This window comes from Equus asinus, chromosome 5 (assembly GCF_041296235.1).
Source record: "Equus asinus isolate D_3611 breed Donkey chromosome 5, EquAss-T2T_v2, whole genome shotgun sequence".
Lineage (NCBI taxonomy): Eukaryota > Metazoa > Chordata > Mammalia > Perissodactyla > Equidae > Equus > Equus asinus.
The window spans coordinates 70,622,700-70,637,513 of record NC_091794.1 but is presented as its reverse complement, the minus strand read 5'-3'; the positions used below and the strand labels follow the sequence as shown (position 1 = coordinate 70,637,513).

The following is a 14,814-nucleotide window of genomic DNA, read 5'->3' as shown; positions in this document are numbered from 1 at the left end:
TGGATGACTATAAATAATGGAATGAACAGATTGCTTTCCTTGTCATACCTAACCATAACCAACTAGGAAGAAGAATTAGAAATTGTGATGGTGTGGAAGGTGAGAACAGAGTAACTGGGGTGCAACACCTCTAGCGTGAGGTCGTGTAAGCCTCGTCAATCAACTCAGTTTCAACTAGCCTTTTTTTAATGAAATATTAGAATGCATTGCACACAGTAAAAGGTACTGTTCTAAGCTTTGTTTCTATTCCACACAGGTGTATATTCTGAGTCTAATATAAACATACTGTAGGTCATGGTCCACAAAGTTTGAAAGCCACAGTTCTAGGGGCAGAACCGTTCTCTCTGAAGAGAATCCTACATGAAAAAAAGCAGCCCGGGACAAGATGGTAGACAAGTTCAGAAAGAAGCAGGGACGTGGATGTGTAGCTTCCTCTGGGGTCTCCTACACTGCCGGTGCCCTGGAATCAGCTCCAGTTAGTCCCAGCTCCGCCTCCACGAGACCCGTGTGTGAGACCTGAGAAGCCCACGAGCCGCCGAGCACTTGTCTGTCAAACAGCTAAAACAGCTCCATCTTGCTTACTTCACAAGACAGTTATGAAGAGCCAAAAAAAAAAATGACATGAAGTCATTATTCTGTTGCTCTTCTGTTTTAGATGACACAGCCAGAGTGATAGAAACAAACTCTGCTATGAGTACCAAAGATACGCCTGAATCATGCTTACCCATTATGTGGTTAGACAGGCCAAATATGAGAAGTGTGGAGAAATACTGGGAAATTATTTTTTTAGAGAAAGGTAGCTAGCAAAAGGGCACAAATAATGAAAGTATCCATGTGTACAGACATGTCTCAAGTGACACACGAGAAAGTGAGCACAAAGAGGACTCAAAGTAAAAGAGAAACAATCACTGGCCTTGATGGGTAAAAGGTAAAATGAATCGAGATTGGAAGAATCGTGAAGCATGTTTTCTCTTATGATGTACCCACTGTTATCCTTCAAGCCAAGTTCAGAAGCACCTCTTTCAGAAAACCTACTGCCCGCCCCAACCCCCACACCTCTCACTGTCTCTAGCACTCAGTGTTTCTCTCCCTCATGTGCCATGTAACTAATATTACAAGGCGGTGTAAAACATATCATCCAACATGAAGTCCGGGAAAGCAAGAAGCATAGGTTTTATTTTTCTGCCTTTCTTTAAGTCCAGGACTAAAAAGATCTGTTAGTTTAAAACTAACCACCCAGCCTCGTGGCAGACATCCACTGCCCTCAGCTCTATCTTCCTGAGCCTCTGACCAATAAGTAACTCATTATCTGCATGGGTAATTTAGCTACAGGTCACTTTCAATAGCTATAAGTGGTAAGGATCCAAACTTTTATCACTGAACAGAATTCCAATATCCTAAATAATCCGTTTAGTACCAGAGGTATCTCCTACAAGTTTAGTATACTTTTTCAATTTCTATAAAATTATTTATAAATGAATTAAAAGTTTCTCTTCATGGTCTCTCTTAGATTATAATTTCCTGAGAGTGAGAATAGTACCATTATTTTAACTTCCAACATATGTGTTGTTATTCAATAAACGTGATATATAAAAAACAAATGGAAAAAGCAAGGGGAGGTGGGGAAATGAATAGACGCAATCTCTGCCCCACCAACCCACGTACTGCCTACCTCTTGCAGCGTCAACAAAGTATTAAGAATAGCTGGTAGTGTCGTCTGGACCACTCCAAATCTATCTTCTGTAAATGATGCTGCTACCAAGTGAGACAGACCTCAAGGGGAAAAGAAGAAAAAAGTGAAAAGTGAATCAAAATTAAGCAAATCTATTTGCAATATGTCTATCTGAGAAACAATTAACATCCTGAATCTATAACAAACTTCTAAATAAAGGAGAGTGGGTAATACCACAGACAGAGGGGCCAAAGTCTGGGTTAGGCCCTGAAAGGTGCTCAGCCACAGCAGTCATGAGTGAGCGACAGTCTCGGCTTATGTGCCGGCAGGGAAAAACATTTTTTTAAAAATAATACTGTGTTGGGAATAAGTGCTAGGAAGAAAAACAAAGCACAGTAAGGGAACAGAGTAGGAATCCTGAGGACACTTTTCCCGGGGGGCCAGGAAAGGCATCTCTGAGGAAGCAGCATTTAAGACTGAGGAGGCGGCAGCTGTACGACGGAAAGAAACAGCTCTTCAACAACTAAATTTTCACTATTTACCCTAAGTTCAGTATGTTAAAATATGCTAAATAAGTCATGTCAACACAAGTTGGCAGTTAAAAAACAATCCATTAATGACAGTTTTTTGCAGTACAGAAGATGCAGGGATCCCAGGCTCAGTTTGTCTACTCACATACAAGGAAAATTTCTGCCCAAATTAAAGGACACCTAAACACCTAAGAAAAATGATCTACAGAAAACAAGACAGAAAAATGTATTTGAAAATTCAAAGATTGACATCAAAGTCCAGAACTGACCTTTCATGGATATCCTTCAATATTTAACTGATAATTAAAACACAGTTGCAGGACACTGAGATTGCTTACCTTCTAATGCCCAAATATGCATTTGGGCATCCGAAAAAACAGCCTGAATGGAGGCCTCTGGGTGCTACAAACACAACAAAAACATTTAAGTTCCCCCAGGCAAAAACTCTATTTTCATCTAATCGACTATGTAGAGTCTAACAATAATAAATTCACAGCTGCCTCTCAAGAATTAAAATCTGAAATACTTACACAATATGACTTCACTGCAATAAAGCACTCTGCCCCCACCTTATTGTGTGACCCTTGCCTAGTCTCTAAATCTCTACGTGCCTCAGTTTCTCATTTAAAATAAGAGTTACATAAGCTCAATCAACCTCAGAGGATTAGTAGAGCAATCACTTAACGGAATGATTAGGAAAGCTTTTTTTCTGTGTGAGGAAGATTGGCCCTGAGCTAACATCTGTGCCGATCGTCCTTCACTCGCATGTGGAACACCACCACAGTATGGCTCGATAAGCGATGTGTAGGTCTGCGCCCGGGATTGGAACCCAGGAATCAAACCCCCAAACCCTGGGCTCCCGAAGCAGAGCACTGAACTTAACCACTACGCCCCCGGGCCAGCCCCACAAAAGCTTTTTTTTAAAACAAAAGAACTGCCTAAATACATGTTACCTCTCTTAAACTGTCTACCCTCAAGCCCATTCCAAAGAAAAATCACCTGACCTTCTTTAACATAGCAAGGTTGAACAGTATGGGGCAATAAGTGGCCCATTTAAACAACTGCTGGCTTTGGTAATGCGCCCAATGAAGTCAAGTAAATACACCAGCACAGTACACTTCTCAGCATCAAGTAGCAGTGTCTACAACTCCTTATCATACAATAGATCCCCTTGCAAAATCAGAATCAAAAGTGGCCGTTCACCTCCAAGCAAAAAGGAGATCTTGTTCAGTGTGTGCTCTGCCATTTACTGGCTATGTGCCCTTAGGCTAGCTACTTGACCCCTCTGAGCTTCAGGTTTCCTTATCTGTAAAATGAGGACACAAAGAATCTCACCGGAATGCTGTTAGAATTAAAGCAGGGCACTTGAGTGAAAAGAGCACGGCATACATAAGACACACAAAGGTGAGTTCTCTTCCCATCCTTCTGAAACAAATAACTGAAGTCAAACTTCCAACCACCTCCCTTCCTCCTGGTGGAAGATAAGACACCTTCCTCAGGGGCCTGACAGCTCTCCAAAGCTTTAATGGGTAGCCTAAGGTAGACTATTTTTGGTAAAGGTAACTGCTAGTTGGGTGGATTTTCCCTGCCACCATAGCGAAAAAAGTTTCAAGAACTTGAAATACTTCTTTGTGATGTGTATCCACACTCTATCAGTTAGTCAGCTCTCTCTCCCCACCAGAGTATGAATCCCAAACAATAAAAATGAATAATGTATGCCAATGCAAATTTTCACTTAAAGGCATTAATCGAGTGCATTATTAGCTGATACTGCAATATCTGCTGAAAGAGAGAAGCTAGATTAAAAAGACTAAAAAATTCTTTCCCCTACATATGGGCAAAGGTTTTGCTCATCAAAGGATTAATTAACACACAACAGATGTAGCCAGTGAAAACAGGAACGAATCTTTAGTGTCTGCAACTGAGATTTACTCTCCTGTGGCAGCTGGAATAGCTGACAGACAAGTCGGAAAGTCATTAAGTTTGTGGCCTGAAATTACTTCTTATCCATTACAAGTTTAACATCTGCGATCTAACCCAGTCAACTTTCTTTTGAACACCAAATTGGCAACAAAGATGTTAGAGTAGGACAATGAGCCACGGAGGATCAGATAGTCATGGATTTGCTCATGGCCGGAAGGGCTGCACGTCAGCACAAAGCTGCCAGCCGCCCAGAGACTCAGAGGCCAACCAGAGTTAAGCCACAGGGAGGCAGCGAGGTGAGATGCGCACATCGGTCAACGACGTGGAGGTTCAGTGAAGCACTAGGCAAAGCTGTTGGGCTTGCTAGGATCAAGCTAAATATTTACAAGTCAAATTCTATCTGCTACTTCATTTTTTATTTCATTTCCTCTCCCCCCCAATCCCAACGTAGCTATAACTACATAGTCTTACCTTACTGAAAAAATACATTATCAGCACCCGTTTTGACAAGAAATTCTTAATCTGAGTTGGAAAAAAAGAATTAACACATTTAGTTTTCAATTCTATTCAAGTATTACACATTTCCAGGTTCTTCCTGACACTAACTTCAACACCTCACATCTTACAGAGAAAGAACAATATTTACAATAAACTACCTAAGTAAATACCTCTGTATTATAAACTGGATAACCAGGATGCGCCATCTAGCCTAAATTGCATTCCCACATACATACGTCTAACCCCCAAATCAGAGCTCTGTCATAATAAAACGAATTCAAAGGGGTTCTGGTGACATTTTCTAAGACCATATTCCTTCTCAATTCTCCACAGTTGTCTTGCCTTTTAACCTCTTAATATCAAAAAAGAATGTGTTCCCTCTACCGAAAAAAAAATCTTAGAAGACATGAAGTGGTTTTTCTACTAGTTGACATTTACATGGAAAACAATTTCCTCAGTATTAAGCTGAAAGCTACATAGCCCAACTGACTTGAAAGTGAATTCAGGACAAGGCAGTATTTCCGGCATACAGAGCCATAGATGGGGATCCTGAAGTTACTAAAACGTCCTCAGTTCTTCCCTCTCTAAAAACTGATCATTCCATCAGCAAACATGTTATTTCTCTCATCATAAAAAATAAAACCTTTCCTTGACCCCTCAACTCCTCCCAGCTATTACCCCATGTCTCTGCTCCCCTTACAGCAACTCCTTAAAGATCCAGCCTTTCTTGTGGTCTCCAATTCCTCTCCCAGTCTCTCCTGACCCCATGCCGATCAGGCGTTCATCCCTATCACGCACCCCCAAAGCTCCTGTCAAGGACTCAATGACCTGCACATTTCTAGCCAACAGCTCATTCTTAGTTTGAATCTCATGCTATCTATCAACAGAACTGCCACACTTCTCCTTGAAACACTTTCTTTTCTTGGTCCTCGTCTCACGGCAATGGCCTCTTGGTCTCCTCTGCTATTCTTCTGCCAGACCTCCAGTCACTGGAGGGTCCCAGTTCTTGCATCTCTTCTTCTGTATCTATATTCCCCAAGAGTCTTCATGGGGTCTCACGGCTTAAAATACTGTCTATACTCTGATGACTTCCAAATATTCATTTCTAGCCCAGAATTTTCCCCTACACTCCAGATACATGTCTAATTTCTTACTCAGTATTTTCACTTGTTTGTCTAATAAGTATCTCAAAATTGAAACGTCTATTTCCCCTGATGTCCCCACCTAACCTCTATCAAATTTCCTCTTTCAGAATCATCTGTAAATTGCAACTCAATACAGTGCTGGGCCAAAAACTCTAGAGTCAACATTGACTCTCTCACACCACAACCAAACCACAAGCAAATCCTATTACATCTACCCTTAAAACACATTCAGGCCTTGATCTCACACCTGACAGTCTCTACCACAACCGCTGAGGTCACAGGCACCAGCATCTCCCACTCAGTTCCCCGAGCAGCGTTACTACCGCCTCTCCTCTCCTCCTCCTTCCCTCCTCCAGCAGCTCTACTGCTTCTATCCTGCCGCAGAGAATCTAGTCTCCACACAGCAGCGAGAGCAGCACTTTCAAAACGTAAGGTCACATCACGTCATTCTTGTGGGCAAAGCCATCGAGCGGCTTTCCATCTCACTCAGAGAAAACGGCAGTCTTTACAACAGCGAGGAGCTCTGGATGCCTGCTACCTCCCCGACCTCATCACCCACCCAGCACTCTCCCCGCACTCTCTGCTCCAGCCACACTAGTGTCCATGCTGTTTCTTACACAAGCCCAGCACGCTCCCACCTGAGGGCCTGTGCATTTTGCTGTTCCCTGCCTCCCTTTAGGTCTCTGATCAAGTATCACCTTAACACTGAGACTCCCCTGCTCACCCCACATAAAATGGTACTCCTGCCCCAGGCACTCCATTTCCCTTACTTGCTCTGTTTCTATAGAGCACTCAAGAGATCAAATTTCTTCCCTTTTAAGACATATATTTTTCATATTTTGAACATATCAGGATGCACCTTACAGTCAATAGCCTGTCACGGTTTAACCGGCAAATTTTTCTTAGTAGTACGTAAAATAAGTCTTACAATTAATAGTTTTTGTAGACTCAAAGAAATATAGTATAATACATTTTCTTGCTCATCTATTTGCCCTCACTAGAATGTAAACATACGTTCAGGGACTTTTGTTTGCTATTTTCCCAGTGCCTAAAACCACATCCTGCATATATAAAGAACTCAATAAATCTCTCTTAAAGAATTCACAGATCAAAGGCACTGTACTAGGTTAAGCTATACTAAATTGCAATTTATATAGCTCCAAACTAGTCAAATACAGTAGTCCCCCCTTAACTGTGGCTTCGCTTTCCAGTTTCAGTTATCCATGGTCATCTGTGGTCTGAAAATAATAAATGGAAAATTCCAGAAATGAACATTTTATAAGTTTTAAATTGTACGCTGTTCTGAGTAGAGTGATGGAATCTCACACCACCCCACTCCGTATGGCCCAGGACATGAATCATCCTTTTGTCCAGCATATCCACACTGTATACACAACCCACCCTTAGTCACCTAGTAGCTGTCTTGGTTATCAAATTGACTGTCACGGTATCACAGTGCCTGTGTTCAAGTCACCCTTCTTTTACTTAGTAAAGGCCCCAAAGCGCAAGAGCAGTGATGGTGGCCATTTGGATATGCCGAAGAGAAGCCATAAAGTGCTGCCTTTAAGTGAAAATGTGAAAGTTCTTAACTTAATAAGGAAAGAAAAAAAAATCATATGCTGAGGTTGCTAAGATCCACAGTAAGAACAAATCTATCCAGAAATTGTGAAGAAGGAAAAATAAATTCATGCTAGTTTTGCTGTCGCACCTCAAATATATACGTATAGGAAAAAAACATAGTACATACAGGGCTCTTGGTACCCTCTGCAGTTTCAGGCATCCCTGGGAGTCTTGGAATGTATTCCCAGCAACTAAGGGGAGACTACTGTACTGGCAATTTCATATGGGTCAAGTTAATAAAAGAAGCATCAAAAGAAAAGTCCTATTCATTCCTGATGGCTTCCTCATGTGAGATCCTTGATGCTCTCAATGTTACATGCCCAAATGTAAATCCTGTAACCATATCATCCTACCTGTTCACGTTTATTCTGAATCCATGAATAAATCCCACTGGGCTGTCTCACTGTCTTACCCTCAGCACTAACAGTGGTAGATGGAGGATTAGAAAATTCAGTCATTTGCTGATCTACAAAAAAACCCAAGAAGGTGAAAACTTAGGCTATCTGATTCTCTGAAACTATGACATTTCAAATTTGAGAAAAAAAATAGTCCTCACCAGAAGCAGAAGTCCATAATCTTGGCCCTCTTCTTACTAGCTGAGGACTTTGAGGTGACCCATAGCAGGTGTTCACATCAAAAATTCCAGCCATCCGATTCATTACACCAGAGCCAAATGGGCTTCCAAGAGGACTTGCAACGTCAGGCGTAGATAATTTTGAGGAAAACAGTGATGTCCTAACTAATGGTGGCACTGAAGGCCGAGGCATCTGGTTAGATGTCGGGGTCTGAAAAGTAGTTTCTTCTGTAAAAGAACAGATCCAGTGCTGAAGAGGCAACCTGATTCAAGCAGGCCAGTAGGGAGTTCTCAAGACCTACACGTCCCCATCATTTGTCTAACGCATGTTCCCCAGGCTCAGCTGGCTGTTTCCATGTGGGGTCATTTCTCAAGAGCCAGACTTCACTGCTGCAGCCCAAGGAGCTTCATCCACCTCTTCACGGCAGACTGGTGCAGCTTCTCCTGTTTTTTCTGCTCTATGAATATCCTTATCTTCAAGGTCAGCTTCTCTAACTCTAAGCTGTTTTGAATGAACTTGTCAATTTATATTTTATTTTTAAATGGCAACAACTTTAATTTTATTGCATTAGAATCTGTCCAGTTTTACAGCATGATCCTACTGTACCTATTACTCAGCTAAACACGCCAAATTTCTATTGTGAAAATGGACAGATAGAGAGTGCTAACCTTATCCTATTTTCTCCAAAGTTCTTTCAAGTTAACAAAATTCACAGCAAAGACTAATCTGCCCAGGACATCTATACATCTGACCCTACAAATCTGCTCTGTAAATAGATTCTTGGAAAATTCTAACTCTACTAATTTAGAGTCTGTTGTACCAAAACAAAGGAACATTTTTCCTGCCACTCCAGTAGAAGGCACAAAGACAAATTATATTAGCATTCTGTCTTCTTAAACCACCATAAAACATTAAACATTTAAAGTGCCAAATTTTCATTACATGACTTTTTAAGGGTTAGTGTCAATTAGAATCTTTGAATCACCAACTGAAAAATTAAGACTGGGGTTTTTAAGTTTTGCAATTATTCTTCAAAATTGAAGGTCACTTTTGATTAAGTAATGGGATATGACAACAATTTAAAATAACGAATAATCCATATTTGGTCAGACCCATGATCCTTCCAACCTAAGGTTACAATAATCTTCCTAATTTGCTAATTTGATGTTTCTAGCCTATTTAAAACTCTCTAATGGCTCCACATCCCTACAGGATAAAACCTAAACTCCTTTTCACACATCCAAGGCCTCCCTTCATTATCAAACATCATCTTACCCATTGGGGTTCCTTTCTGACAGATTTCCTTTTAGCAGTTATACTATCTTGTTACTATTCATGGGCCTCCCACTAAAAGGTCAGTTCTGAGAGGGGTTTCCCATCTTTGGTTCTCCGGCTTTTGGCACATTTTGTGGTACACAGTAGGCATTCAGTAAAGTATTTGTTGAATAAATAAATGCTAACCTGAAAGTTGATAACCTCTGAAATATTCTAGAAGCTTTAAAAATCTTTTAAAATTCATGAACTTATTTCAATCATTTTTCCTTTGTAATCTGTTTTTGGTCTATGATCCGTCCAAAGTAATGAAGTCAAAAACAGAGATGTGTTTACTTTGGCCCATATAGAGATTTTTTTAAACAGATTAGTTGCCAACATTTAAAAAGTAGAAGATTTGACTTAAAATTTTTTTCAGATTTCAGGCTTCTTTCCAAAAAAAAAAGAAAAGAAGTCCAGATACTGGGTTCGAATTCCCACACAGGAACAATGCACTGAAGCTAACCTGCAGCCGCCCCCTTCAGATGAAGCCTGTGCTTTCAAGTTTACCGGCGTCCTCACCCAGCCAGTTTCGCCCACTTCCATTAAATGTCTGGCTCCAAAGGCATCTGAACATTAAGTCTTTATCAGTCTTACACGCCTAGGCATCTTCTACTTACGGGATTTGGTAAAACAGCATAGGTTCCTCCACCTGTACGTCCTTCTCTCAGCTTTCATCTCTCAAACTGAAGGGGTACTAACATTCTATTAGGCTATTTTAAAACAGTAAATGTGATGCCCCCACCCCTGAATCACTCCATTTCAACTGCTCTTCTCTGGACATTGTCCAACCATTTTTTGTCTCTGGGATACTGCAACCAGAACAGCATCCAATATTACCTGTAGAGATGCACCTGGCCTTGTATCAGAGTAAGCTGAAGTCTTCTCTGTGATGACCAACATTTTGTCAGCCTTTTTAACCCCACCACCACACTGGACTTAACTGTTTCAATCTGCAATGATACCCAGACCTTTTTCTTGGTTTAGTACAATACCCCATATATTAGATCAATTTTCCCTAAAAATATATACCTCACATTCATATACATATCCTTAGATTAACCACCGTTATCTTTCTTAGGAAAGAAAATGTAAATGCTTCCCCTCTCTTGGGAGTAGAAGAAGTTACCTGGACAATTCAATTTCTTACTTTCCACTGGGTATGAGGAAGACATCACCCTCCCATTCGTAGCAGCAGCTTCTTGGTAGAGAACAAGTTTCTGAGTCATATCATTTAAAAGATTCAAGCACTCCCGTGAAATGGCTGTCCAGTTGTGGGGATGTCCACCTAGGAGGTCCAAACAGCAGCTTTTAAAATGTAGATAATCTCACAGTCTTTGCTCAAAGTGGGGAGAAAACTCAGTAAGAAACACTCCATTACACTTTGCATCAGGGCCCCCTTTTCTCAGTTTAGCTACTATTTATAATTGTGTCATCCAATACACAGCAGGAGTCCAATAAATATTTGGATGAAATAATTTTCACAAGAGTCTACAAGCAAAAACTTGCTATTTTACTATAAAAAAAACCTCTCAAACTGATCGCTAAAATAAAGCCAAACACAACAGCAGAGCTGGAGTGAAAAAGCCCAGGGTTACTGCACTAGCAGCACTGAGCAGACTGAGGCCTAAGACAACCAGCATGAGCACATCTACGGAGAGGCACCCTCTGGCCCCGCGACCTCTCAACTGTTGTGTCTGACCCACTGTGCTTCCCGACACCTTCGTTTGCACACCAGTCCGTTTGTTATTACAGGTTTCCCCCACTATCCGAAAGCAGAGTGTTCCTATGAAACCCTTCACAAGCCAAAACAGCATAAAGCGAAAATGCTATTTTCACCTTTTTCCCTAACAGTGAAAATCATCTTCAGATTTCCTTCAGTTAACTAACATAGGCCTTTTGTAAAAGCAAAGTGGTACAAAGCGAACTTTCGAAAAGCAGGGGATACCCGTGTATCTCTAGGAGTGACATATTCTTTGATAATGATCACATTTTACTCTTGGAGAGTTTACATATCTGCTGTCTGGTTATTGAAACTACTGTGATCCACACTCTTATTTTCCCTTATTTCTCATTATCTTTTGATTTTCTAAGACCTTTATCCCCTAGAGCTATGACGTAAAAATCCACTATGCTTCATTAGGAGTTGAGAATAGCAGAGGAACCCACTGAGAACTGGTTCCCCTGGGTGCCAAATAAGCATTCTCTCTTTACTTAGGTCGCTCCTTAAACATGCCCCCCATTTACAACTCCAGGGGAATCCCAGAAACAAAACAGCCCATCAGTTGACCCCAGGATGTTTTGTACTGCTTAACTCAGGACCACTAGGGAACCATCTAACAGTCCAATTAAATGTTAATAATATGCCCTAGAATGCAAGTTCTCTGCCAGAGAACATACCACCCTGTTACAGCTTACTTGAGTATCTGGTGAAAATAGTTAATGTATAGAGATTCCTAAGTGAAGCTAAGTCCGAGAGAAAAGTATGGCTATGGTTAATTCTCCACAGCATCAGCTCTGGATTTTTCACACTACTGAAAGGACAGGGGCTCCAAACATTTATATTTTTATATAACTGAATTTCATTCCCATGCAACATTTAACTATAGAAGGTTTATTTTACAATCTGAGAATTGGCAAGTTTGGCAAGATAATGAGAGAAGATGAAAAGCTACCAGGTTCTCTGTTCCCCGTTGGTGGCCGGAGCTAGAATGCTCTCTCTCTAGAAACAAGGCAGAGTACTGGCACAACTAGTCTTGAAGAGTTTGGCAAGTAACAGTGGAGAAGTGCTTCCGAGTCATCAAGAGCACCCTAGGGTGACCATCAAATCCAGTTCCTTTCTATTAGTCTTTAAGGGAGGCACAGTGTCATGGCAGGAGGAAAGAACTCTGCGCTTGGAGTTAAAGGACAGAACTTCTTACTCCAACTCTGACATTACCTTTATTTAAGCTACTTAATCTCTCTGAGACTTAGGGCTCCCATCTGCAGATTAGACCACCCGATTTTTAAGATCCCTTGTAGCATCAAAACTTTTAGGATTCTTAAACTGTGATTTCTGCTTCTAAAACTATTAAGCTACCTCATAATTTCTGCAGGTTAAGGGAATGACAGAGCTGAAGGAAACAATATAAAAGTTTAAAAATACTTTTCTCAGGGGACGGCCCTGTGGTCAAGTGGTTAAGTGTGCACGCTCTGCTTTGGCGGCCCAGGGTTTCACCAGTTCGGATCCTGAGCACAGACATGGCACTGGCACTGCTCATCAGGCCATGCTGAGGCGGCATCCCACATGCCACAACTGGAAGGACCCACAACTAACATATACAACTATGTACTGGGGGGCTTTGGGGAGAAGAAGGAAAAAAACCCAAACTTTTCCCAGACAACCCACCAACTGGGAGAAAATATTTGCAAATCATATATCCGACAAGGGGTTAATCTCCAAAATATATAAAGAACTCAGACAACTCAACAACAAAAAAAGAAACCACCTGATCAAAAAATGGGCAAAGGACATGAACAGACATTTCTCCAAAGAAGATTTACAGACGGCCAACAGGCACATGAAAAGATGGTCATTGTCACTAGTCATCAGGGAAAGGCAAATCAAAACTACACTAAGATATCACCTTAAGCTCGCTAGAATGGCTATAATCACCAAGACAAAAAATAACAAATGTTGGAAAGGATGCAGAACAAGAGAAACCTTCATACACTGCTGGTGGGAATGCAAACTGGTGCAGCCACTATGGAAAACAGCATGGAGATTTCTCAAAAAATTAAAAATAGAAATACCATATGACCTGGCTATCCCACTCATGGGTATTTATCCAAAGAGCTTGAAATCAACAATTCAAAGAGACTTATGCACCCCTATGTTCACTGCAGGATTATTCACAATAGCCAAGACTTGGAAGCAACCCAAGTGCCCATCGACTGATGAGTGGATAAAGAAGATGTGGTATATATATACAATGGAACACTAGTCAGCCACAAAGACAGGCAAAATCATCCTATGTGCCACAACATGGATGGACCTTGAGGGCATCATGTTAAACGAAATAAGCCAGACGGAGAAAGACAAACACCGTATGATTTCACTCATATGTGGAAGATAAACTAACACATGGACAGAGAACAGTTTAGTGGTTACTAGACGGGAAGGTGGGTTGGGGAGTGGGCACAAAGGGTGAAGGGGCACATATATATGGTGACTAACAAATAATGATGTACAACTGGAATTCCACAATGTTGTAAACTATTATGACCTCAATAAAAAAAAAAACTTTTCTGGGGCCGGCCCGGTGGCGCAGCGCTTAAGTTCGCATGTTCCGCTTCTCGGCGGCCCGGGGTTCGCTGGTTCGGATCCCGGGTGCGGACATGGCACTGCTTGGCAGCCATGCTGTGGTAGGCGTCCCACGTATAAACTAGAGGAAGATGGGAATGGATGTTAGCTCAGAGCCAGGCTTCCTCAGCAAAAAGAGGAGGACTGGCAGTAGTTAGCTGAGGGCTAATCTTCCTCCAAAAAAAAAAAAAAAAAACTTTTCTCAACGATATAACTTCTAACCACAACAATGCAAACACTTAGGTGTATAAGATTGAAATCAAGACTTCATTTAATGCACTTGCTCATGTATAAAATTTTATTAAATATACCTCTCTCATCAAAAACTTTAAGTGGAATACTTTCTGCATACACATGCCTAATCAAGTCTGTTACTTTTAGCGATACCTGGTTGGCTAAGGCTGAAAACTTCTTGTCTTCGTGAGGGAGAATACTGAGAAAGCAACATCAGGTCCTGCAAGGCCAAATACTAAAAGAGAAAAAATATACATTATTTAATTGTTTAATCTCCATATAAAATCTTACTTATGAATTAGGCTTAGCATTATATATCTATGGGGAGATGAGTTGAAATTTTTCACGAAGGAAATAGTATTTCAGCACTATAACCTTCCTTTCTAGACTTCCAGAACGTTCCCGCCTCTACCCTCTGTTTGGCCACCCCACCCACCGTAGGCTCCAGCTACAGGACACTACAGAACTCTCTGTTCTTTCCGACCTGTGGTAGGAAACTTAAACATCACTTCCTCCTGGAACTCTCCCTGGCCTCCCCTGCACAAACACATACTCACACAGTTCTCAATCGTGCCACTTAACGAAATTTATTCTAATTGCTTGTTTACTTGTCTCATCTCATTCCACCCACCACACTACATCTTGCTTGCTACCCCATCCAAAGACAGTGCCTAGCACATAGGAGACACACACATATGTTGTACTTTTTTTTTACTGAAAATCTTCATTTTGTTCCTTGGCATACCTCTTCACTCATCATTCAAGACACCATCCCCTCTGTGAAACTCTCTTGCATTGGTCCCATGGAGAGTAAGTGGTTCCCACTGCACTTAGCATAGTAAATTTTCATTATTTTGTGTATCTGCCTTTTCCTTTAGAGTTTGTAACACCTTATTCATCATTATACCCTAAGCAACCGGCAGTAACTGACACCTGCCCAGTAAATAACGATTTGTTAAATAAC

The 14,814-nt window shown here is 41.1% G+C and overlaps 1 protein-coding gene across 3 annotated transcripts in view; it reads right to left on the bottom strand.

Annotated features, from left to right (window-relative positions):
- The window catches only part of NDC1 (NDC1 transmembrane nucleoporin), a 47,151-nt gene that overhangs the window by 13,601 nt on the left and 18,736 nt on the right, over window positions 1-14,814 (bottom strand). For 2 of the 3 annotated variants that reach the window (XM_014844331.3, XM_070509864.1), the window contains exons 10-16: window positions 14,004-14,085; window positions 10,404-10,562; window positions 7,945-8,190; window positions 7,742-7,854; window positions 4,597-4,647; window positions 2,541-2,604; window positions 1,673-1,773 (exon numbers count right to left, since the gene is read on the bottom strand). In XM_014844331.3, coding sequence (XP_014699817.3) covers window positions 1,673-1,773; window positions 2,541-2,604; window positions 4,597-4,647; window positions 7,742-7,854; window positions 7,945-8,190; window positions 10,404-10,562; window positions 14,004-14,085 — 816 coding nt within the window. The remainder of the gene's footprint in view (window positions 1-1,672; window positions 1,774-2,540; window positions 2,605-4,596; window positions 4,648-7,741; window positions 7,855-7,944; window positions 8,191-10,403; window positions 10,563-14,003; window positions 14,086-14,814) is intronic. The other variant, XM_070509863.1, reaches the window with a different exon arrangement.